This window comes from Cydia splendana, chromosome 2 (genome assembly GCF_910591565.1).
Source record: "Cydia splendana chromosome 2, ilCydSple1.2, whole genome shotgun sequence".
Lineage (NCBI taxonomy): Eukaryota > Metazoa > Arthropoda > Insecta > Lepidoptera > Tortricidae > Cydia > Cydia splendana.
This window is the reverse complement of record NC_085961.1, coordinates 4,938,682-4,961,450: the sequence shown is the minus strand read 5'-3', so window position 1 is coordinate 4,961,450 and position 22,769 is coordinate 4,938,682. Positions and strand designations below refer to the sequence as shown.

Sequence of the window (22,769 nt, the reverse complement as noted above, 5' to 3'; positions counted from 1 at the left end):
TACCTATTATAAGTTATTACAATAATTAGGGAAAAATAGCTGCCAATTAAAATTAACTGTAAAAGTTTTAATATTTGGGGCGCAAATATATTTTATCGACCTTTTAAGAGTTTTATTTCTCAATGTAAATGGTGATTTCCAATAAAATTATGAGAAGCAGTTATTAAAGTAACAAGGATATAAACTTCTTTTATTTTATTTCAAGGCGTGATGCGTGTGATGTAAATTGACAGTTAGGTTAAGTGAATTATTTTAGGTTATTTTTAATTTAATGCTTAAAATTTCGATGTTTCATCTTGATTCCGATATTAAAATTTATGAGGTCATAAAAACAATTGCTTAAAACAGCAATAAGCTCAATATAGCAACATTTTAGCTGCAAAGTTATATATGCAGATGGTGCAAAGTAGAACACCATGTGAAAACTTTATTTTTTGACCACCTGCAAAAACAACTTTGCCTCGCGACATCGATTGATATAATAATGAATTAATTAAACATTAATAAAAACAATTCACAAATTTGTTATCGTGTTCTGGTTTTTATATCACAAATACAATAAGTACTGTAAAGATATTATAAAAGCTCATAATAATTAATATTATAGGTAATTTAGGGTCCTTGGTGCGGATTTGACGGGGGGAGCCAGAAAGTGCATTATTCCAAGTACCTACCTAGTTGAAGGTGTGAGAAGCCGACAGCTTGTTCCCTATATTTTTTGCAGGATATTTAATGAGCTGTATTTTTTCTTTAACAACATATGTTCATAGCTACGAATACCGGTAATTGCATATGCGGTCGACGTGTTAGGCCAATTTTTACACGCGTTTTGCATTATTTTGCTGAACAACACGTATTTAAGATGTTTTCTTGATCGGCAGAAACGGCATAGTCTCACAAACTTTGTGGCCGTGGCACAAAGGACCATATTTCACCAAGTTCACTTATAATTAAACTGTATTTGTTTTTAGCTGCCGTAAATATTTCCTGCCATTTTAGCCCGAGAGTGCTCTCAAATCTATGACAATCAAACAATGTGAATGTTATTTTATGTCACGACTGCAATCTTGATTCTTGGCTTTCCAGGAGGTTATATCATGAAATGTTAAATTTAAGGCAGATTCACTGATTCATTTTGTATTAGCTGCCTAGTATTTAACACCTTTGATGAAGCACCCACAAATTATCCATAGGTAGTTATTTTATCATAAAAAAGTAAATACGCTAAGTTCCTCGAGAATTGAACATTGTTGGCAGTTATTAACTTTTTTAGCAGCAACTCTCCTTTTCTAGCAGCGTCGGTGCAATTAATGTGGATGATTGCTTCAAATCACTATCGTGTTTTGTATAGAAGGGGTTTTCGAAACTTACAACCAAATTTCCAAAATGTGTCCACGAAAGTGAAATAATGATCCAAACTTGTATTTTAGGCGATTCATAGGCCAAACTTAGTAAAGTTAAGGACGATAAGCATAAGAATTTCGTATATTGATCGCCTGTTCCTATCTCTCTCGCACGCGCATAATCATATTGATATCCCGCCGATATAATAATACTGGCGGTCAATGCCACTATGCGAACGGGACAGCTATATAATTATGTGCGTGCGATAGAGATAGGAAATGGCGGATCGATGTAGGACATTCTTCGTGTTTAGCGTCCTTACTGTGCGTGAAGTAAAAGAAGGAAGGAACCTGAAATATCCACACCATACTTGCGTCTTGCTCACTCTCCTTGCAAATGAAATTGGCGTGAACAGGGCAGTGTCGTTTATTGCTTAATTCGCTTAACGAAAAACATTTTTATACTTACAATAAGGCAGTGCTTTGATTGACTTATAAGCGTGTGGCGATAGCATGCTAGTTGTCTCTCTCGCATTAGTTACAAACATATGTGGGTGAGAGAGATGGCCAGCTAGCGTGCTACCGTCTCTGGTTTCACAAAAATAGTTTCAACACTCTCCCTAAGAGATTACATAATAATAAGAAGCTACGATCCTTTGCTAACGCAAATGTCAAAGATAATAATGATGGTTGTTAATAAAGTTTTTTTTTATACCACCTCGGTGGCAAATAAGCATACGGTCAGCCAATGATGCCATTAAAACTTTCTTGGTACAGTATGCTAGAGTTAGACCAAGAAAAGTCTGCAGCGATTTTGATAGCCCACGCAGTGCAAGTGTTATTTATACGTCATAATTTGATAGACGTTTGACATATTTAATATAACACTTGCACTGCGTGGGGTATCAAAATAGCTGCAGACTTTTCTTGGTCTAACTCTAGGCATTTACCCATTAAGGCGAGATACCCTCAGGCGGATCACTTGCACGTAGGAAAGTATCTTATGATAGACCACTTAGCAATCCAGTCATCTCTTTCTTACGCTAGCAACATCAGTGTGAAGAAAGAGAATGGAAATATGTTTTCAAGTAGGTTTGCTACTGGCACCGTTGGCTAGACACAGATTTTCGAAAAATTTTGCCGTATTTTTCTTCTAATTCTTTGACATTTCCGAAAACTTTTTGGATAGTCTAATTTTTATATATTTTATGATATGCAGACTGTCAGCATTCCGTCTTCAATTTGTGCATGATATGTTTTTTATTTGTAAACCATATTATTAAACCAAATCGTTGTTTAATTGTATTGCAATATTTGATAACATAACTTCGGCAACGTCGCACTGTTAATAAATACATAATTTCGCTATAATTAAATAAAACCAGTTATTAACTACCCTAAATCTTGAAAGTCTTCGATTCGCCTACTTTATGCATTTAAATAGGTAAATAATTTGAACTATTATATTTGGAAACAATCGTGTCTAATAAACACTATGGAGGCAGTAAAAACGGTAATATATTTTACTAATTAATAGGATAAAAATAGACATCGAGTGTGAAAATTTTACTAGAATAGGTACTGGTAAGATTAAAAATTATTGCTCTAAAGGTATACAATTCGTTAACAAGTGCATTAGGTAATTAATTATATAATTATAAAATGATTTGGTTCGATTTATTAAAAAAATATCGTATATAGATGGTCAAGCAAATCTTGTCAGTAGAAAAAGGCGCGAAATTCAAATTTTCTATGAGACGATATCCCTTCGCGTCTACATTTTTCAAATTTGCCGCCTTTTTCTACTGACAAGATCTGCTTGACCAAGTTTATTTACTTTGAGACCTTGTGAAAGAAACCACGCCAGATAATAAAGAAAAAAAAACAAAAACATTAAAAACTTATTTATTTACACAAAACGAAAACAGTTGGTCAGTTCGAAACTTAAATTTCGGAACGCGTTCGGAGTAAGCGTTTTTGGGGCGTTTTTCGGGCTGAAGTGAAAAGCATGGTAAGGTAGCGGATGAGATGGGTGCGTGTGACTACGTTTGAAAACGTCTTTGAAAACTTAGCTTTGTGGCGTCAGAGCACGGTCGCCGGGATATCCTCCTCCTGAAACACACCGTGTCAATTAATGGGACCAGACAGTTAGTGAACAGACAGTGAGTTAGAGAGGTAGGTACAAGGTTGTTAAATTATCTTATAGAAAAAAGACGTGCCTCCAAGTTTGACAGCCGAACCTGACGGCACGACGGCACTAAAGAGCTGTTTCCCACTGACGTCCAGTTTTTTGCGGGTACGGTTTTTTGCAGAATCCCGTTTTCTGTAGTATGCATGCAGGATCCCGCAAACAGAATCCTCGTGTGAAAGTTACTATATTAGCTAATATACTACTAAAACGGGATCCTGCAAAAACCGTACCCGCAATAAACTGGACGTCAGTGGGAAAAGCGGTCTAAATTGTCAATTGACATTCAGTAATTTTTGTAGGGTTGACCCGGGCTGTAGGGCTGAAATATAAGACTCGGGTAAAAATAAGGCTGAAGTTTTTATCAGTCATAAACTTATTATATTTCATCCCTATTCTATTTAAAAAGAAGTCTACGTCTACACACAAGGCTGGAATAGGAATGAAGAAGAAGAAGTTTTTGTGCGTTAAAAACATAGTCTTATTTTTACCCGAGTCTTATATTTACCCCACCTGACCCTATGCCATATGGATGCTAAACCAAGTTTTAAAATACAACACACTGTCGTAATGACACTACTTAATGTAATGACTAATGAGTAGGTATTACGGTAGATAAAGCGTGTTTAAATACATTTTAAACTTTCTTTGACGTTTAGCATTAATATGATGATGATGAATACCTAACGATGATGACTCCAACTGTGCCGTCGGAAAGTTTACAAAATTACGACAAACTTCTCATATTTTTGTATAAGGATTAATATAGGACATTTCCAAAATAAAAGGTCTTTATCAACTTTTTGAAAACTTTCCTTAACTTGCACATCTGTAACTCCAACACACGCACAAACACACAAACTCATTAGTAAGAAAAAAATCAAGTGACACTGCAACTTGTCGTCTTATCGTAGCACTTACCTTCGTAACGTCATTTATTAGGAAACATTGGACGGACAGACAAAAAGATCTATAAATATTAAATTACTGTCTGACGTTTTCCTAAGCTTTCTGCCTGCCACTCCTAAACAAGTGTGAAAAATTACATAACAACTCTTCTCAAATGGTTTGAATCCTTTCAATATATTGAATGATGGAAGTTTTGATGATTTGAGCCTTACCCGTTCTAAATCAGAATCAATAAAATTGCAATTACTTATATAATAAAATTCTGATTTTGGAAAGTGTCAAAACCTAATAGTAGGTAACTAGATATATTGTTTGACACAAGCTTGTTAAATTAGCAACGGCTAAGTTCACTATAGTGTTGAACATTGAACATGTATCCATATTCCAGGGAGGACGCAGTGGCGACGGGCATAAATCGTGGAATCAATCGTAGGATTGCAAGAATGAATGTCCGTTAGGGCATTGAAGTTATGATCACGGATTCCGTGGTCATTCCCTAAGCGCTGCCCATGTGGCCCTTAATATGGACAGCAGTCTCATACGGGTCGCTAAAAGCCGGTGGATGCCACACTTTTAGGCGATCGATAGAGGAGGATGTTTGTGGGTTAGAAGGAAGGTGTCTTTCTGCAGCAGTAAGGGAGGCTGATAGATAAATATAAGCCCAAACCTTCTCTATGTCGTGGAGCTAGCACCCAAAGTATTATAATGTCCACGGCGATGAGCTCGTAGGCGACGGCTAGGTCATATATCCCAAAAAGATTGGTTGTAAAAGCAAGACCAAGGATAGAAACGCTGTGCAAAGCGACCCTTAATTATCAACGTGGACAGGAGGTGGAAGAAAGGTTTTATGTGTTGCATAGTGGAAGGCTTAAATAAAAGCTGGTCAAACCAAATCGACAAGCCCAAACCGTTCTCTATATCGTGGAGCTAGTACCCAAAGTATTACATTGTCCACTACGATGAGTTTGTCAGCGAGTTCTAGGTCATATATCCCAAAAAGATTGGCTGTTACAGTCGTTCGAGACCAAGGATAGAGAAACGCTGTGTATAGCGACATTAGCGACTCTTATCAATGTGGACAGGTGGAAGGAAGGTCGTCTGTGTACCGTAGTAGAAGTATTAAATAGAAGCTTGCTAGATAGTCAAACCCACTCCCAAACCGTTCTCTATATCGTGGAGCTAGTACCCAAAGTATTACATTGTCCACGGCGATGAGCTCGTCGGCGAGCGCGAGCTCCGGCAGAGCGCTCTCCTCCGCGGCCATGGGCTCCTGGTACAGCGAGCGCTGTACCTCCACTATGTGTTCGTTCTGAAATTTAAAATACGATGTTTTTATGACACCAATATTCGTAATTTTAAGCGATAATGACAAAAGATATAGACAAAATCCTTCGTACGAACACTACTACTACACAAAAAAGTTCAAACATGTATTGCGTTCTATTTTCAGTGCGTAAAACTGAAATTACCTTGTCATTTTGCAACTGACAGCCTGATAAAGGGTTAAGAAGAAAACATTAGGTAAGTAGTTTTTCCATTACATAAACTTCATTACCTCAATCTTCAGCCTTTCTAGCAGCCTGTCTCGCTCGCTCTTGAGTGCGTCGCATCTCTCCGTCTCGACCTCGCTCAGCACCCCTTTCACCTCCAGCTCGGCGATTTGGGAGTCTTTCTCGCTTATTGCTCCTTTCAAGATGTCTTGACTAAAAAAGAAAAACTTTAAGGTCTATGAGGGGAAGACCAGTGCCCTGTATATCAAAAGCTTGTGACTTGTAATACAAGCAAATGTCTAACAAAAGCTGTCAAAAAGGGACTTCCACTTGTATTACAAGTTACAAGCTTTTGATAGTAGGTAGGTAGGTAGGTAGGTAGGTAGGTAGGTAGGTAGGTAGATTGAAGTCCGATAAGTTAAATTATGATTCTACGGTTGAATTTTTGCTTGCTTAACCTTCTGAGGGCCTGGTGACCTCATCGTTTCAGACAAATTTTAACTTTAGCACTGTATGTAGTCCAAGCTACTATATATGACACGGGGCCTCAGGAGGTCAATATCCAATTAGATTTAATTTTACAAATAGTTCACTTACATGATATGCGCTAATTCGCCGACGGCCGCGTCCCGCCTCCTCTCACAGTGTCCCAGGGACTCCTCCAACTGTTTTAACCTCCTCAGGACAGAAAAGCATGTGCCACAGTTCATGACTGACGCGTTCTGGAGGGAGCGGATACGCTGTTCCATCTTTCTCATCTGGAATGATCGAAATTGTAGGTCACTTGAGGAATGGAAGTTTCCGCAAAATTTCCTAGAGTAGGGACTACGGAGCAAAAACATTTTTCGAAATTCGTCTATCTCTTTTTTTTACTTTAAATCATTTATTTACATACAAGTAACTAGCTTTAATCCTATTTTAGATTTTAAGCTAGTTATTAATTTCGTCTATCTCTTTAGAAATTCAAGTTGTGTATTGTGTGCTAGGTTTCATAGCACGACCCCCGTGCCATCAAACATCTGAGTAAAAAAAACCTAAAACTAATAATTAGAGGATCCTCTAGCTCAGATATGTTTGATCCTCCGTGCGTGTGGCTATAAATTTACTGAAAAGATAATCCTAATATTAAAACAATCACAATGATATTACACTATTTAAATCGTGAAAAGACATCCTTACCCATAATGATGGGTATAAAAACTATAATACTAAATAATTATAAAATTACCTTGTGTAAAGTTGCTATTCTCCTTTGTTCTTCCTCGTAGAAAACCTTCTCTCTTTCCGCTGCTATTGTAAAAGATTCCTTCAAAGCGTCTTCTAACTCCAATATTCTCTTATCTTTGTAATCAGCCGCCATTGTGCCAGATTTCTTATTTATAATGTGTTCTAGCTCAGTTATCCTTTCATCTTTGCTTCTCACTACGGCTAGTAGTTGTTCAAATTCAGCTATATTATTATTTTCACGGAGTGCTTCTTCTAGTATAGATATGCAACGTTGCTGTTCAATAATCTTCGAATTCTTTATAGCGATCTCTTTCGACAGGCTGCTGATCTTCCTGGCCAGCTTAGGCATGCTCGGCTTCTCGCTCTTCTCATCGTGAAGTATGTTTAAATCATTAAAACTCCTACTAAATCTGCCCTTGTCTAGCCTATCCACTACCTTACCACTTTTCTGGAGCTCGAAAAAGCTTTTGCTCTTTTTTATTTGTGTTAGCTCCTGGCTATCTGATATTTTGAGTACCTCGGACAGAATAAGCGACGACTCGTTAAGCTCGATTTCTAGGTCGATTATTTTCATTTTGCCCTCTTCTAGCTTAGAGCGCATCTCGTCGGTGTGAGCGAGCGCGTGCGCCAGCTCGCTCATGGCCGCCAACTCGCTCTGCTTCGACCGGCTCAGTTCCTACCGTGTTTGGGGAAACGACAGATGAAAAAAACAAAAAGAAATCAATAAACAGTCCGTTTTTACTTCAACAACAAAATTCAACAATATAAACTCAAAAATAACTCGAGAAAAGTCAACATAGATTTTTTTTATTTAAAGTTATTGATATTCCGCATAACAAGATTGAAAGCTGGGTAACATCGACTAGTGGACAACTTACTCGATCTATCTAAATACATGATTACTTAACAGTTTTACAATTGTTTTTTTATCAATACTTAAAAAATAATTCCCGCTGAACACGATTATTAGATTTTCTTTAAACATCACTTAAAAATTATCGCTAAACTAATAATTATCTTATTATTTGTGTGCTGTTACAAGCCGCGTCGAGGGTACGGACTCGACGTCGACCACGAGAGAGGAATATTATTATCTGAACACTTCTTTATATACTCAATACCGATATCGATAACATTACTTAACACGAAATTGCGAGTGTAAAGCTTACTTGTGTTACTCGTTACCGAAAGACGTGGGTCGCTAACGGAACCGTCGGCGTCAAACAAATGTAAACGAAAGAGCAAATAAATGAATGACAGTCTTGGTGCGAAGGACTAACTTAGAAAAAGCTTTTGAGGAAGCCAGCGGGTCCAGCCTGCATGAAACAAAGTTAGTCGGGTTAGTGGTTAGACTGATTAGCATGTTTGAGGATGAGGATGAGGCGGCATTCAAACTTGCTCTTGATATGATGCACTGCGAGTAATAACTCTCGCTAGCACCAACATATGAGTTCGAATTCCGCTCCTTGCATAGAGCCGTTTCACATTGATACCATAATAATTATTTGCAATATCGCCAGAAATTTTCAGGTTGTATCGAAACTATCGAACAATGCCATACTTTGTGGTATCAGGTAGAATAATGTGAAAGGGCTCTCTTTACAAGAGTTTCTAAAGTTTAACGTTGAAATATAATTGCAATTTTAAATTTGTGTAAATTAGCACTGATGTTATGTACGATTTATTACATTTTTAGTAAGTGTGTGTAATATTCAACATTCATCCTCCTCTAAAATGAGATTTATGAAAAGTAAAAAGTATCTGTGTAAAGTTAATCTGTTGATTTGAAAATTAGTCAAGATTGTATTGAGAAAATTGTACTAGTAACAATTGGAAGTAAGAGTAAAAATTAAACAAAACCTACCTCTTCTCTTTGTGCTTGCGCTTGCTGCTGACTTTTCAGTTTGGCTTGGAGGTTCCTTATAGACCTGGAATTTGATTTCAATTCCCGTCAATAAATTTACAAATTATTTGATCGAAATATTTTCAGCGATATGAAAATTATCGGTAATAGGTAATATTGTATTAGGTATTGAGCGACGAATGCAAAATAAATGTCAAACATTACAAGACTCGTGTAAATCCTATTTAACTTTATCGTCCACCGTCGTTCAATACTTGAATTTTTTGTATTTAAATACAATATAATATGTCTTTTTGTATTCCCATCATCTGCTTCAGTTTCACAAATTATATACTCTAGTTCGACATTGACATGATTTATTATGTGTTCCGTACTCTACGTCAGAGGTCTCCATTGAGAGAGTAACGTCTCCGGTGTCCGATAGATGCCGCTAGCGTCTATGTAGTCGCTCCACCCCACGCCGTGACGTAGTTCCGCTTCCCCTTCCTGCGAACTGTTACTCGCTTTCCGCGACTCGCCGCCATGACACATTGTTTCGTCGACCGTCTTGTCCGATGGTCCGCAAATTTTTTTTGCGTACATTTTTGCAGCATGGTGCTTTAAAATTTCCGAACTAAAGCTTGTTCCATTAAATAGTGAAATATAGCAGAGATCGCTATTATTAGTCTTTTGGCGATCCCGCGATCGAAAGTGCTTTTCGATTCTACCCACTTTTTATTTTTATTTTTCTTGCTAAATTATTTTTTACATACCATGCTGCTAAAATCGTTACCGTTAACAAGCCTGGGAGTACCTCGTGTTGTTAGTTGCGCATCGTAAATGCCTACTTTGACAGGCACGGTTCTCAGGCGGGTCGCGCATTTTCGAGATCGAAGTAGGAAGTGCGTCAGTAGTTTTTTATCAACAAGTGGTAACGTAAGTCGCTCCGCGTTCGGAGAGGGAACGTGCGGTCATCGTGCCTGCGGCGGCGGGCGCGGCGCCCGGGCGGCGCGGAGGCGGACAGCCTGCGCGCGCCGCTGCTGGGGGCCGCGCTTCTATAGGACTGATAAGGAGGTTTGGATTGTCTCGAACCATCCGGTGAGCCAGTTTAATGATATTCTAGTTTTATTTGGCGTTCAGAAGCGACGCGACAGGGAGCCCCCGCCCGTGGCACCGGCGCCCCGCCTCCCGCCTCCGCCGTGACGCGCGCCGCGCCGGCGCCGTCGACTTTCTTCTGCTGTCGTCCGAGATGACTCCGAACGCCGCGACGCTGCGGAGTGGTGTCGCGGTGCGGGCGCTCCCAGTCCGCGGGACTCCGAGACACGTCACACGCCCACTCCTGTTGCTGCGGTCGCGGCGCGAGTGGATCACGGACCTCTCGATCCCGTCCTGGCGTCAAGGTGAAAGCGGACCGCTCCTGCGACTCCCGACTGCTCGATGTGGAAGGAAGGTAAGTTACGTGGAAGCAGTGGAAACATTACGAGTACAGCGGCGGTGCCGTTCGCCCGTCGGCTGCCGTCCGTCATGACGTCGCTGGTGACCTACGCGCCGGTGGAGGCCACCACGATGGAGCCGCCGAGGGCAAAGTGTCGCCGTGATGATGCGTGCAACTACGAGCCAGCCTACAGCGCTACGATGGCGCTGCCCGCCACACGCATCGGCGCCTCCCGTGCAGGTAACGTCCGTCATGTGCACCGGCGCCTGTCGAGCTGGCCGCCACGATGGCGCCTCTCGCCTCACGTATCAGCGCCTCCCGAGCCGGCGGCAGCGGCCGCCACGATGGCGTCGCCCGCCTCACGGCTTTCGAGCTAGCTGCTACTATGGCGCCTCACGCACCAACGCCACCTGAGCCTGGCGGCGGCCGCCTTACGTACCGGTGCCTCCCGAGCTGGCCGCTACGATGGCGCCTCTCGCTTCACGCACCGGCGCCTTCCGAGCCGGTGGTGACGACCACCACTTTGGCGCCGCCCGACACGATGAAGCCGCCTGCCTCACGCACCGGCGCCTCTCGAGCTGGCCGCCACTATGGCGCCTCTCGCCTCACACAACAGCGCCTCCCGAGCCTGGCGGCGGCCGCCTCACGCACTGGTGCCTCCTGAGCTGGCCGCCACGATGGCGCCTCTCGCCTCACGCACCGGCGCCACCCGAGCCGGCGGCGGCGGCCGCCACGATGGTGCCACCCGCCTCACGCGACAGCGCCTCTCGAGCGGGCCGCCACGATGAGTCCTCGCCACACGCACCAGCGCCTCCTGAGCCAGTGGCGGCCGCCATGATAGCGCCGCCCGCCCCACGCACCGGTGCCTCTCGAGCCGGCCACCACGATGGCGCCTCTCACCTTACGCACCGGCACCTCCCGAGCGGCGGCGGTTGCCATGATGGCGCCGACAATCACGCCGATGCTGTCCACCTACAACTACGACGATGTCGTCCCTTGCAATGGCGCCCATGTTCTGTTCGCAAGAATACCACCGCGAACTTACCCGTCCCCGATGCCCTGCCCACCAAGCAGACGCTGGGCGCCACGGTATCAGTTTTGTCCTGTCCACATGGTCCCATTGAGGTACGCAGGCGCATATAGTTATGGTGCCACAGCACGAACAGACCGCTAAACTCTTGGTTTCGGTTAAGGATGGCGACGGCAGGCAAGGTCGTTAGGAGCCTCGTCCTAGCGTGGCTCGACTGCCCGGAGTTGAAAGCGGTAAGATTGTCGATACCCAGAGGAAAATACGTCGCGTCCCTGAGCTTCATAAAGGTGCTGATCGACGAGGAGCCGTGCCGCTTCGAGGGTCCTACAACGTCTCGAGGCCAGCGAGCGATCCAACCGGAGAGCAGCTTTGCGACACGATCCTGTGCGACCGCTCACAACCGAGGTTGAAGGCATCGAAAAGGTCTGCAGACCTCACATAATTATCTCTCTGCTGCCCGCTCTCTCCAGCTTAAGTTCCGTCTTACAAAGACGAACTCGTTCGCCAAGCCCCTAATAAACAAAATGGGACAAATAAACCCGCTGCGCCTGAACAAGCTTGAGTTTCCGGTGCTAAGAAAAAGGGGCCAGGGGGACTCCAGCAGTTTCCATCTGTCTGTCTTCGACTTTATCGAAACAGTTTTGTTACGCAAAGCGCCAAAATCGATTTTAGACTTGATTTCATCAGTTCGATTTCTTTAAAAGCATGCTACCATACCCCTATACTAGCTCAATATAGGCGTTTCTTCGGATAAAGTGAATTAGACCATCACGCTCCTAGACATCACGTGGGACACGCGGCACAGCACCCCGATTGAAAGTTTTCTTTTTCGTGACATACAGGCCTGCCTTGCTGCCGAGTTCCTCGCAGAAATGAGACTCAATGCCTCCTGTTTAGTCTTAAATTCGCAAACTTTAGTTCATGGAGGAAGGTGACACCTTCGCAGTCCCCAGCAACACTTCTGACAGCTGCCGAAAACCTCGTGCCACTTCCCTCCTCATCTTATGCCTGCAGTCCGTTACAATCTCCAATAATGGTAGACAATGTACGAGGTAAGGCCCTTTCAGTGGAGAGTAATCGTTAACGGGCCGCATCTGCAGCGCTGACGACAGAAGTGTCCTACAAACATACAACCGGACCGTTACAGTATACATAAAACGACGGCGACACTACATCCCTTCCGTTACTACGGCTGTCGCAAAAACTGCTGATGCCAGCAGACCGTCTACAGGTCGCGCTGGTTCCTTGCTACTTACCAGGTCGGTACAACTCCCGAGGGCGACGGTTTATCAAGAAGTCACTGCGCGCCCGAGGGGCCGCTGCGCCCAGAAGCCGCCGAGACTATCTTCGCCTGATAGGCGCCCTGTTGGCCGGCCTCCGCTTTCGAGAGCCCTCGCACTGTGCCACGGTATTTCTTAACCGACTCTTTGAACTGCTACCACGACGCGTTTGGCAGCTGCCGGTGATACGACTTGGCATGGATGTCTCCACCTCCCAGCCTAGTCTGTTTACTGTGACGGCGTGATGAGGAGAGCCTTCACGCAGCTGCGGTAAGCTTGCAATTTACTGGCGGTCCTAGTGAACACAACGTCAGACCGCCCTTTCTAACGAGTCAACGACCTTAAGAATCGAGGCGTAGCTCCTGTCAGATAGGACGCTCCAACACCGGGCTAGCGGGATCAGGAGTGACGTCCGCTTGATGTACTTACTGGCGTGACTGGCGCATGCATGCAACATGCCAAGGGCTAACGCTACGTAGCGAACGAGACGCAACTGTCAGTGTCTCACTAATATGGAAGAGTGATAAAGAGACAGAAAGAAACTCAAGTGATCGTCCGGGGGATGCTCCCGGTACTGAGTTTGTATGGCGAGAACCGGGTATTCCCGGTTCTGGTACTGTGTTTGTATAGAAAACCAGTACCGGGAGCACTCCTTAGATCGTCGCCTTCTCTAGGCCGCCTGTACACCCACAATGTAGAAATGGTCTTCATGGTGCATCAAAAATAAGATTGATTGCCAGGTACCTCTAATATCCAGTGAAGTAACGAGCTATCTCAGGCACCTATTTCTACTGTCCATGTTAGCTTTCAGAACGACACTTGTTCATAAGCCTATCGGACACTATGCCTTCTTCCAACGCCATTAATAGCGAGACCAGCGCCTCCCAAACCACCAGCTTGGGACGCGAGAAATCTAATTAAAATTACTTGCCCTAACTTGAATAGCCCTACAACGTACCTATATAGAAGAGCTGCCGCTCTTTTACTGTTAGCATCAGGCCGCAGGGTCAATGACCTTACTCTACTACTCTGTAGCCCGGGCAATTGCATAGATAACTTTCGCGCTATTATTTTGTGTCCGAAATTCGGCTCTAAACCAGATAACGTGTCTTACCGACTGGACTCTTAGAGACTCCGGAATAAAGTATAGACCCAGTAAGTAGGTAGTCTGGGTACGTTAACTTGTGAGAATTACACAAAATGTTAGGGGACACTGCGCCTATTTCTTCCAGCCACAGTCTCATCCAAGCCGGCCTCGCCTACGATTGCTTTCGATCCACGATGTACTTATTCACTAAATTGGCTGGAAAACTATCCAATTAGCTTAAGTTAATTGGAAACATGACTTTTTCAGACGATTCTATCGCCGAAATTCTGCGGATCGGATGCGATTTCGAATGAGAAATCTCTTAAACCAGTTTAACGTCAGATTCGAACCTGGGATTACAATTTAAATTCTCAATTTCCTGTAATGCATCATTATAACGAGTCACTGTGATTTCATGGGTTGCAATAAGGCGTATATATATTTATTCTTTCTCTGAGTTCTATGACAGTAGGTGTAGCCCTAACGCTTGCGCGCCCGCTGACTCGCCACCAGGAGATAATAAACAGGTCTCAATGGAGACCTCTGACGTAGAGTACGGAACACATAATATAAAAATTTTACCTTCCAATAAAATTGTTATTATGTTTCCTTCTACGTCAGAGGTCTGAGTAATGCCTTCCTGGCAGGCTACTAGGCTACTTTTATGCCGACGGTACTTCTCCTCAACAATGTGTCATGGCGGCGAGTCGCGGAAAGCGAGTAACAGTTCGCAGGAAGGGGAAGCGGAACTACGTCACGGCGTGGGGCGGAGCGACTACATAGACGCTAGCGGCATCTATCGGACACCGGAGACGTTACTCTCTCAATGGAGACCTCTGACGTAGAAGGAAACATAATAACAATTTTATTGGAAGGTAAAATTTTTATATTATTGCATTTTCGTCATCTACTAATACATATAATACCTATCCTATTACAACTTTTGATATAACCTACAGTTGCCCAGGTGCCTAATGAAATGAAATGAAAATATTTATTTCAGGCAACTAGTGGCCCATAGATAAATACCTTAAAACTAGCATATAAAATATATTATAAAACTACAAACTACAATACGGTTGCGATGCATTACGCAACCCCGCAGTGTCAGGGAGCCGGCCGCGGAACCGCCGGAACTTGGCGCCCTTTGTTCAAAACTCCTCCTTGTAATGGAAGACCTTTCATTCCACTATACATATTTTGAATAGTTTTTCACATAAACCAAGCTTTATTTTGTCTTGATAGGTGTTTAGTCGTTGCATTTCTGCTATCTACTTTGCATTTACACTTATATTTCTGCATCTACAAGACTTTTTTTTATTTACAGATCAACCTAGCCCCAAACTAAGCAAAGCTTGTACTATGGGTGCTAGGCGACGATGTACATACTTATATACATAGAAAACACTTGCAACTTACTGTTGCATTTCCATCATCTGCTTCTCCTTCTGCGCCTGCTCCTCCTGCGACATCTGCACGAGCTGCAGCAGGCGCTCCGTCTCGGCGGAGAGACGGGCCGCCTCCTCCTTGCTCTGTTCGAGCTGCTGTTTCATCGTCTCCGCTTCCTTCTGCGTGTCTGTCAGCTTGCGATTCAAGTCTGTCACCGCTGCCGTGCTTCCGCCAGCCTGAAATATTGTGTTGTAATGTTACATTTAAAGTCTATAACATATTTTACTGTACCCGTCAGTGACAGACAAAACCATATTAAGTGCGTGAAGTTCGAAAACTTGGCGCAGTTATAAGATGTTAACAATTTTGCACGGCCTTTCCAAGTGACGTGCCTACGCGAAGTAAATAGGTATGTAAGAATGTTAGTAAATGTGTGTGTAATTATTTATAGCAATATAGCTTACCTTCCTCAAAGATGCTTCCATTTGGTCCATTTGCTCTTTCCTCTTCTTCAACTGCCGATCCAGTTCCGCCAGCGACTTTTCTTTCTCTTCCACGTCTTTCCTCTTCGCTTCGACCGCTTTCCTGTGTTCTTCAAACTGTCTTCTCGCGTCTTCCAGCTTCTTGAATTCATCTTGGAGCTGCCTCTTAGCTTGGGCTGTATCTTCCCCAGCTTTGGCGTTCCGTGCGCCAGCCGCCTGTAGCTTCTTGTTGGCTTCGTGGAGATCGAGCTGGAAATCGGAATTTGAGGTGATTTTATGATTAACATTAAGCGCAAACTAAATGAGTGTTTGAACGTTAACAACTTTGATTGCCTAATCATTACATTAGCAGCTGCGTAGGAAATTGTTTATGTAAAAGTTTACTCATTTAGTTTGTCTAATAAAATAATATCAACATTACAACACGAATTGCTTTTACCACTGATACAACACATTTGATACTGCGTAGCAATTTCGTCACTTACAAAAAGCTGTAAGAAATGTTTAAAAATACAATTTTGTAAATTTTAAGCCAGACCTACAAGCAGAACTTTTTACAAATAATTGCAAAATATAAATTGTTCGCAGCAACAAAGTCAATGATAGAAATTAATTTGTAAAAATATCTTTAATTTGCAATGATGAACAATGATCGCATTTACACAAGACAGTAGCGAATGCTGAAAAAGAGAGAGATAACAATTTAGTTGTACACAAAGCTTTTGCAAATTGTTTGCACCCAACATAACAAGATTTTGAAGTATAAACCATGGAACTCAAACTTAATGTTGAACATTTGTTGAGTTGAATGAATATTTACACAAGTTTGTCATGATCTATCATTCTAAATTTCTAATTGTAATGTTGATCCTAAAACGCTCAAATAGATTTAATGAGTGTTTTGAACCATGAGAGTAGTATTGAATGAATTTTCTATTTCATTGCAAAGGTTTGTGCAAAAATACAAGACAAAATGTAAGGTGCAACAATTTGCCAAACATTCACGATGTATCACCAACACTGCATGATATATCTAATAAAACAGAAGTATGAGGAACATATAATGAGGAATGTTGGAGGATCCCAGCGGGCTGGGGCATGCTACTATACATACACATAACCGGCGATGATGATTTTTAAACAAAAATATGAAATCTACTCGAACTCCGGTGCAATGAAGCGACAACGCGACGCGAAAGGGTTCAATCGAGTTTCTACCCATCTAAACTACAGTAAATATACAGTCCATGAAATGCTACAAGATATCCTTCAATTGTACTTAAATTAAACGTCCAAAGTTCAAATATTCGTAGTATTTATGCCTTCTTTAAAAAAGGCATCAATAATTGAATACAGGACAGAATTGACTTTAATGGCTAAGCTGTTGATGTAACATAAAGTGTCCATGTGTTTGTTAATCGTTATCTTTGTTAAACTTTTGAGAAGGTATATTAAGAGAGAACCAGAATGGAAATTAAGAAAACTTACATGAAAGAAATACTCAAATTAGAAAAAAACTTACCTATTTAGTGCTACATCAGCGAAATACTATTTTGTAATGAACAATGTTTTTACCAAGTGGATAACTCTACGATATGTGTATATCTTTCTAAAATCTGACGATTACTCGATTCAAACAGTTCACGGACTATATACTCGTATACCGTCATAACTATCACATTTACAAAGTCAAATAAATTATTCTGACGCCTTCGAAACTCGATTCAACCAGATGCCGTAACAGCCGCTCGTCGCCAGGCGATCCTCCAACTGACCTGTGTCTTCTCGAGCTCTTGGACCAGCATTTCAAGCTGCGCCTGACAGCGCTCGCGCTCCACGGCCACGGCGCGCGCTTCCGCCTGCGACGCCTCCAGCTGCGCGCGCACGTCGCCGCCGCCAGCGCGCTGCAGCTGCGCGAGTTGCTGCTGCTGTGCCTGGAACTGTTTCTCTATCGACTGTAAACGCTGTTGACATTCCGCTAAAGCCTTTTCCGCCGCGATAGCCTTGGTCTTCTCCTGCTCAACGGCAGCTCTCCATTTATCGACTTCTCCAGTCTTCTGAGCTTGCTTTTCGGCCGCTTCGGCTCGCTGTCTGATCGTATCCCTCTCTTTACTGACAGTCTGGACCTGCTGCTGTAGTTTAGCGATCTCACGCTCTCTGCCCTCTAGGACGGATTTGGTACCGCGCTCTTGGTCCTGCGCCATCTTTCTCTGCTCCTCCTTCAGTCTGCGGACTTCTTCGCGCTGCTTTTGTAGCTCCGCTTCCGAAGCGTTCAGCTCGCGTTGGAAGTTCACGAGCATGTCTTGGGACTTTTCTAATTGGGCTACAAGTTGGTCACGCTCGATGGTCAACTGCTTCGTGTCCGCTTCTAACTTGACTATCTGCTTTTCAATAGCATCCGCCTGTTTATCTCTTTGCTCTAATATAGAGGCCATCTTTTCTCTGTCCCGGACAGATTGCGCCAATTCTTGCTGAAGTTTTACTAGGGTTTCTTGCGTTCGGTGATCCAGGGTTCGCTGTTGCTGTTCAACGTTGCGCCTCATGTTCTGGATCTCGGCTCGCAGCGCATCCCTCTCTTGTTCAATCTGCCTCATCTCCAAGATCGTGCGTTCGAGGCGTTCATGCATGCGACCTAACTCATTTGTCATCCTCTCGTATTCAACTCGCGTAGACTCATTCGTTTCCTGATATTTCGCGAGATGTATCTGCGACTTTTCTAGTTCCTTCGCCAAACGACCGGCCTCCATTTCTGTGGAATCTCTTGCCTGGATGGCTTTTTCAAGTTTGTCTCGAAGACGTTCGATCTCCAATCGGTCCTCAGTCCTAGCCTTGTCTCCAGCTACGGCCTGGAGCTTCATCCTTTCAATCTGCTGCAGTTCACCTTTGAGTCGCTCGTTGTCTTTGTCGAGCTGATCCGATCGTAGCTTAAGCTTCTCACATCTATCCCGGAACTTTTCGCACTCAATATGAGCGCGTTCAAGTTCAGCCCTTTGCTTCTCTAACGCCGCACTTAGCTTCGTCACTTCAGTCTTGGATAGCTCTAGTTGTATATTCGACTCGTGCAACTTAGTCTCCGCTTGCTCCTTTTCGGCTTGTAGACGCTGGATTTCAACTTGCGCCGCGTCGAAGCGTTCGCGTTGCTTGTCCAACTCAGCTTGCACTCGCGTTAACTCGTTGGTCCACTTGTCCTGTTCGAATTGGTATTTACCTCGCATGCCTTCGGTGCGTTCGAGCTCCGAGCGTAGCCGGGTGACTTCCTCCTCGGCCTTGCGGGCGCGCTCCAGGTCTAGCGTGGTCTTCTCTAACCGCACGCGAAGCCGCTCCAGCTCCATCTTAGTTCTCTCATGTTCTTCCTTCGTGTCATGGTATTTCCCGTATCGTGCCGCGTACCGCTCAGCCTCTTCTTTCGCACCCGATGCGTCTTGTTTGACTTTGTCTAGTTCAGCCTGTACTCTTCTAAGTTCCGCGGACACTTTGTCGTGCTTGTCGTACATCTTTTCGAGCTCTATTTGCACTCTTGCCATTTCTTCCTGCGTTTTCTCGTTGGAAGCCTGCGCCTTGCCGCACTGAGTCATTGCGCGGTCGTATTCGAATTGCAAACGTTCACTATCACCGACAAGTTTCTCTTTTTCCGCTTGGAGCCTTCGGAGTTCTATCTGCGATTTCTCGTACCGATCCCGTACCATTTCTATATCGACACTTAGCCTGTCCATGTCCTCCTTTGCCTTTTCTTCCTGTTCTTTGGTCCTGCCCAGTTGTAAAGACGCTCGATCGTACATTTCCTGCAATCTTGACAGTTCGTCTTGCAGCTTTCTCTGATCATCCCTCGATTTGGTGGACATGTGTAAGTGTTTCTCCAGTTCGAGTTCCAATCGGTCTTTGTCCGCTTCGAGAATGTCTATCTTATTCTGGAGTCTGTAGATTTCATTCTGTGATCTGAAATAAAATGGATGACATTATAACCTGGTAGTTAATGTGTGTTTTGTTAGCACGGTCACATGACAGACATCGCCACCAACACAAGACGACATTGAACAGATTGTACCTATCATACTTTTCTAGCATTTTCTCGTACTCCTTGTGGGCGGTCTCCTTCTCCTCGATGGTCTTCTGCGTGGAGTAGAGCGCCTTATCGAGCTTCTCCTTAAGGATCTCGGTCTCTGTGAGGGCGTCGTCACGCTCCATCTGGAACCGACCAAGTCAATATTGTAAGCCAATCATAACACAAATGCGTGTACATGTTACATCTAAAGGCCAGGACACATCGATTGCGTGTGCGTTGACGTGCACGTGCGCGTGCGGTAAAATGTTGGAGCCGCGCACGCACACGTCACGCAAGCGGTGTGTCGTCTCTGATAAGGATCTGTACACATGCACACTGCACACGTGCACGTGTTGCGTACACGCACCCGGTGTGCACAGGCATATCCCAATAAAATACAGCATAGCAAACTAAATATGGCGTGAAATCCATCTTCTATCATATACTTTTTTATGTTAGGATAAAACATGAGTTTTTCGGATTGCTGTAGCATTTTTCTTCCAACTATAAACACGACGGGCACTTAGTATTTCTCTGTTTTGCGACGTATAGATATAGACCTCATATTTTCTTCTACCTCTTTATTTGGGTAATTGCGTCAGTTTACCGTCCAGTGCCAGTTTCCGTCCACTTTACGGATTACCAAATAATACATTTCATTTTTGATTTGCAACTTGCGAAATATATTTTTTGTGTAGATATATGTTGTATTAAGGATTGCAATAAACCCAAATTGGTGTAGCCGGACGAAAACTAGCGCAATGACCCTATTTCCTACCTACACTTTTGCACTATGTTAACTATGTCTTGTCCTAGCACCCCATATTAGGTATTCCCGTGTCGTCAAGGTCAAGAACCATTCCTTACCGTAAGTTTTTGGTGCTGCTGATGCGCCTTCTCCCATCTCTCTCTAAGCACATCGAGCTCAGTGGCCGCGCTGTCTCTGTCTCGCGCGGCGCGATTGGCTGCGGCCGCGGCGGCCTCGGCACGCTCTCGGCAGCTCGCTGCTTCTGCTAGCGCGGCGTCTCGCTCTTTCTGGATGCGGGCTACTAGGGCCTGAAAGAGATGAAGGTATGTTGAATATTATGCGGGAAAAACATGTGTAGTATTTAGAGTAGGTCTAAATACCCTAAATTATTGAACCTTAGTATTAGGTATGATATAGTATGATATACCAGTACTCGTACAGTACAACGTAACAGCTGTGGACTGACGCCTTTGATGTTAGCGTAAATGCCGAAACCGCACAAGAATACAGTAGGGTTGTCAGACTTTTATACAACTGCCCAAGACTTACACTTGACTTACTAGAGTTAGAACAAGAAAAGTCTGCAGCGATTTTCCCACGCCCACGCAGTGCAAGTGTTACTTATACGTCATAATTTCATTAGAAGTTTGACGTTTAAAATAACACTTGAACTGCGTGGGCTATCAATATCACTGCAGACTTTTCTTGGTCTAACTCTATAAGACACGCTCACACGCTAGTCCTGTGAGTAGTACCGAATAGCGATGTCTAGACGGCTTAGTCGAATGACTGTATTGTTTTACAGACTGTGGTACAATCCTCGTAAGTCCCAGCGTACTTGTACAAGTAAAAATAAAATTAGAGTTTTGAACTCTTAGCGCCACTTGCACCATCCCACTAAACCGGTGTTAACCGGTAAAACCTGGCGTTACCATGGTTACCAGTACAATTTGACACTGGGTTAACGGTTTAACCGCTTAACTCCGGGTTAATGGGATGGTGCAAGTGGCGCTTATAGAAATAAAAGAAAGTTCAAAAGCGCTAAAATTTACTTGGGTCTTACGAGGTTAAATTAAATTAGAGTTTACAATATGTACGAAGGCTAGCGTTTCGTGGAATTACCGAAAAATCTAATATAAAAGGGTCGTAGGAAATTTAATCAAGGAAAACACCACAGCACGGCGTTTGGCAGTCGGCCACGGTATTTGGGAAAAATCAATGAAATACTCGTATTTACTGTCCAATGTCCAAGTATTTGGTTGCCGGGGCATATTACTGGCCACGTCCACACAGAGCAAGCATAACCGCGCACAAAATGGCCGGTGTAGACGTACCTCGCGCGAGCCGCCTCGGCCGAGGTACGTCTACTGACCGTTTTGTGGGCGAGGAAATTGCCTCGCGCGTATTCTCGCTCTATGTGGACCCCGCTATTGACTTTAAACTCTTAATTAGAACTGGAACTTGTAGCTACAACTTAACTGGGGACCTAGAACTTTAGCTAGAACTTCAAAAGTAGGGCATAGGCTCCTCCTACACACTGTATTTGGCAGAGAACTTGCTTTACATTTACAATCACTGGTACTGATCAAACGCAAAAACGAGAAGTCGTTTATTCGAGGTTCACCTGTCCTTTGCTGTTTTAATTAAGTACCTAACTAATTTTACGGTTTAATGTACAGTCAGCAGCAGAAGTTGCTAAGCGGGCGAGATGCTCAAAATTACCTTGACACGCTCTTATTCTCTTAACAATAAAGTCGCGTCAAGATCATTTTGAACACCTGACCCGCTTAGCAACTGTAACCGCAAGCTGACTGTACATACGATCATAATCATAATCATTTATTCAATGCATCCCAATGACCGGCTGGAGTCGGGCCGCGCCGCGCCGGAGCGCATTCTGGAATCCGACCGGAGCCGTCCGCATCCGCGAGGAGCCGAACAGCTTGCGGCCATACAAATGTGAAATGTGCGCCGACTCCGTCCGTTCGCGTACTATACTCTTTTAGGTCAGGAAATTAATGCTCAAAAAATGTTATATAGGAAAATGCTAGGAACACAATTTTTGACTCCTTAACTTTGTTTGGACTAGTTAGGAGGTGAACATATCAAAAGTCCCCGGCCGTAGCCCCGGTGCTGGGGGGTAGAGAGGGGGTAAGAAGGTTACATTTTTCGGTTTTTCACTTATATCTTGGAAACTTTGCGTCTTAGCGACATGACTTCTTAGACAAACCGAAAGCTGATAAAATTTGTTACAAGTTTTATATAGTAAATTTTTG

General features: G+C 43.6%; 1 protein-coding gene across 1 annotated transcript in view; it reads right to left on the bottom strand.

Annotated features, from left to right (window-relative positions):
* Nucleotides 1-3,232: 3,232 nt before the first annotated feature.
* LOC134802801 (trichohyalin-like) overlaps nt 3,233-22,769 on the bottom strand; it is a 99,611-nt gene continuing 80,074 nt past the window's right edge. Inside the window, exons 11-21 of the mRNA XM_063775522.1 lie at nt 20,613-20,801; nt 19,749-19,888; nt 17,479-19,639; nt 15,686-15,952; nt 15,252-15,457; nt 9,022-9,085; nt 7,159-7,833; nt 6,528-6,688; nt 5,996-6,143; nt 5,639-5,749; nt 3,233-3,455 (exon numbers count right to left, since the gene is read on the bottom strand). Of these exons, the coding sequence (XP_063631592.1) occupies nt 3,426-3,455; nt 5,639-5,749; nt 5,996-6,143; nt 6,528-6,688; nt 7,159-7,833; nt 9,022-9,085; nt 15,252-15,457; nt 15,686-15,952; nt 17,479-19,639; nt 19,749-19,888; nt 20,613-20,801 (4,152 nt within the window). The 3' untranslated portion in view covers nt 3,233-3,425. The remainder of the gene's footprint in view (nt 3,456-5,638; nt 5,750-5,995; nt 6,144-6,527; nt 6,689-7,158; nt 7,834-9,021; nt 9,086-15,251; nt 15,458-15,685; nt 15,953-17,478; nt 19,640-19,748; nt 19,889-20,612; nt 20,802-22,769) is intronic.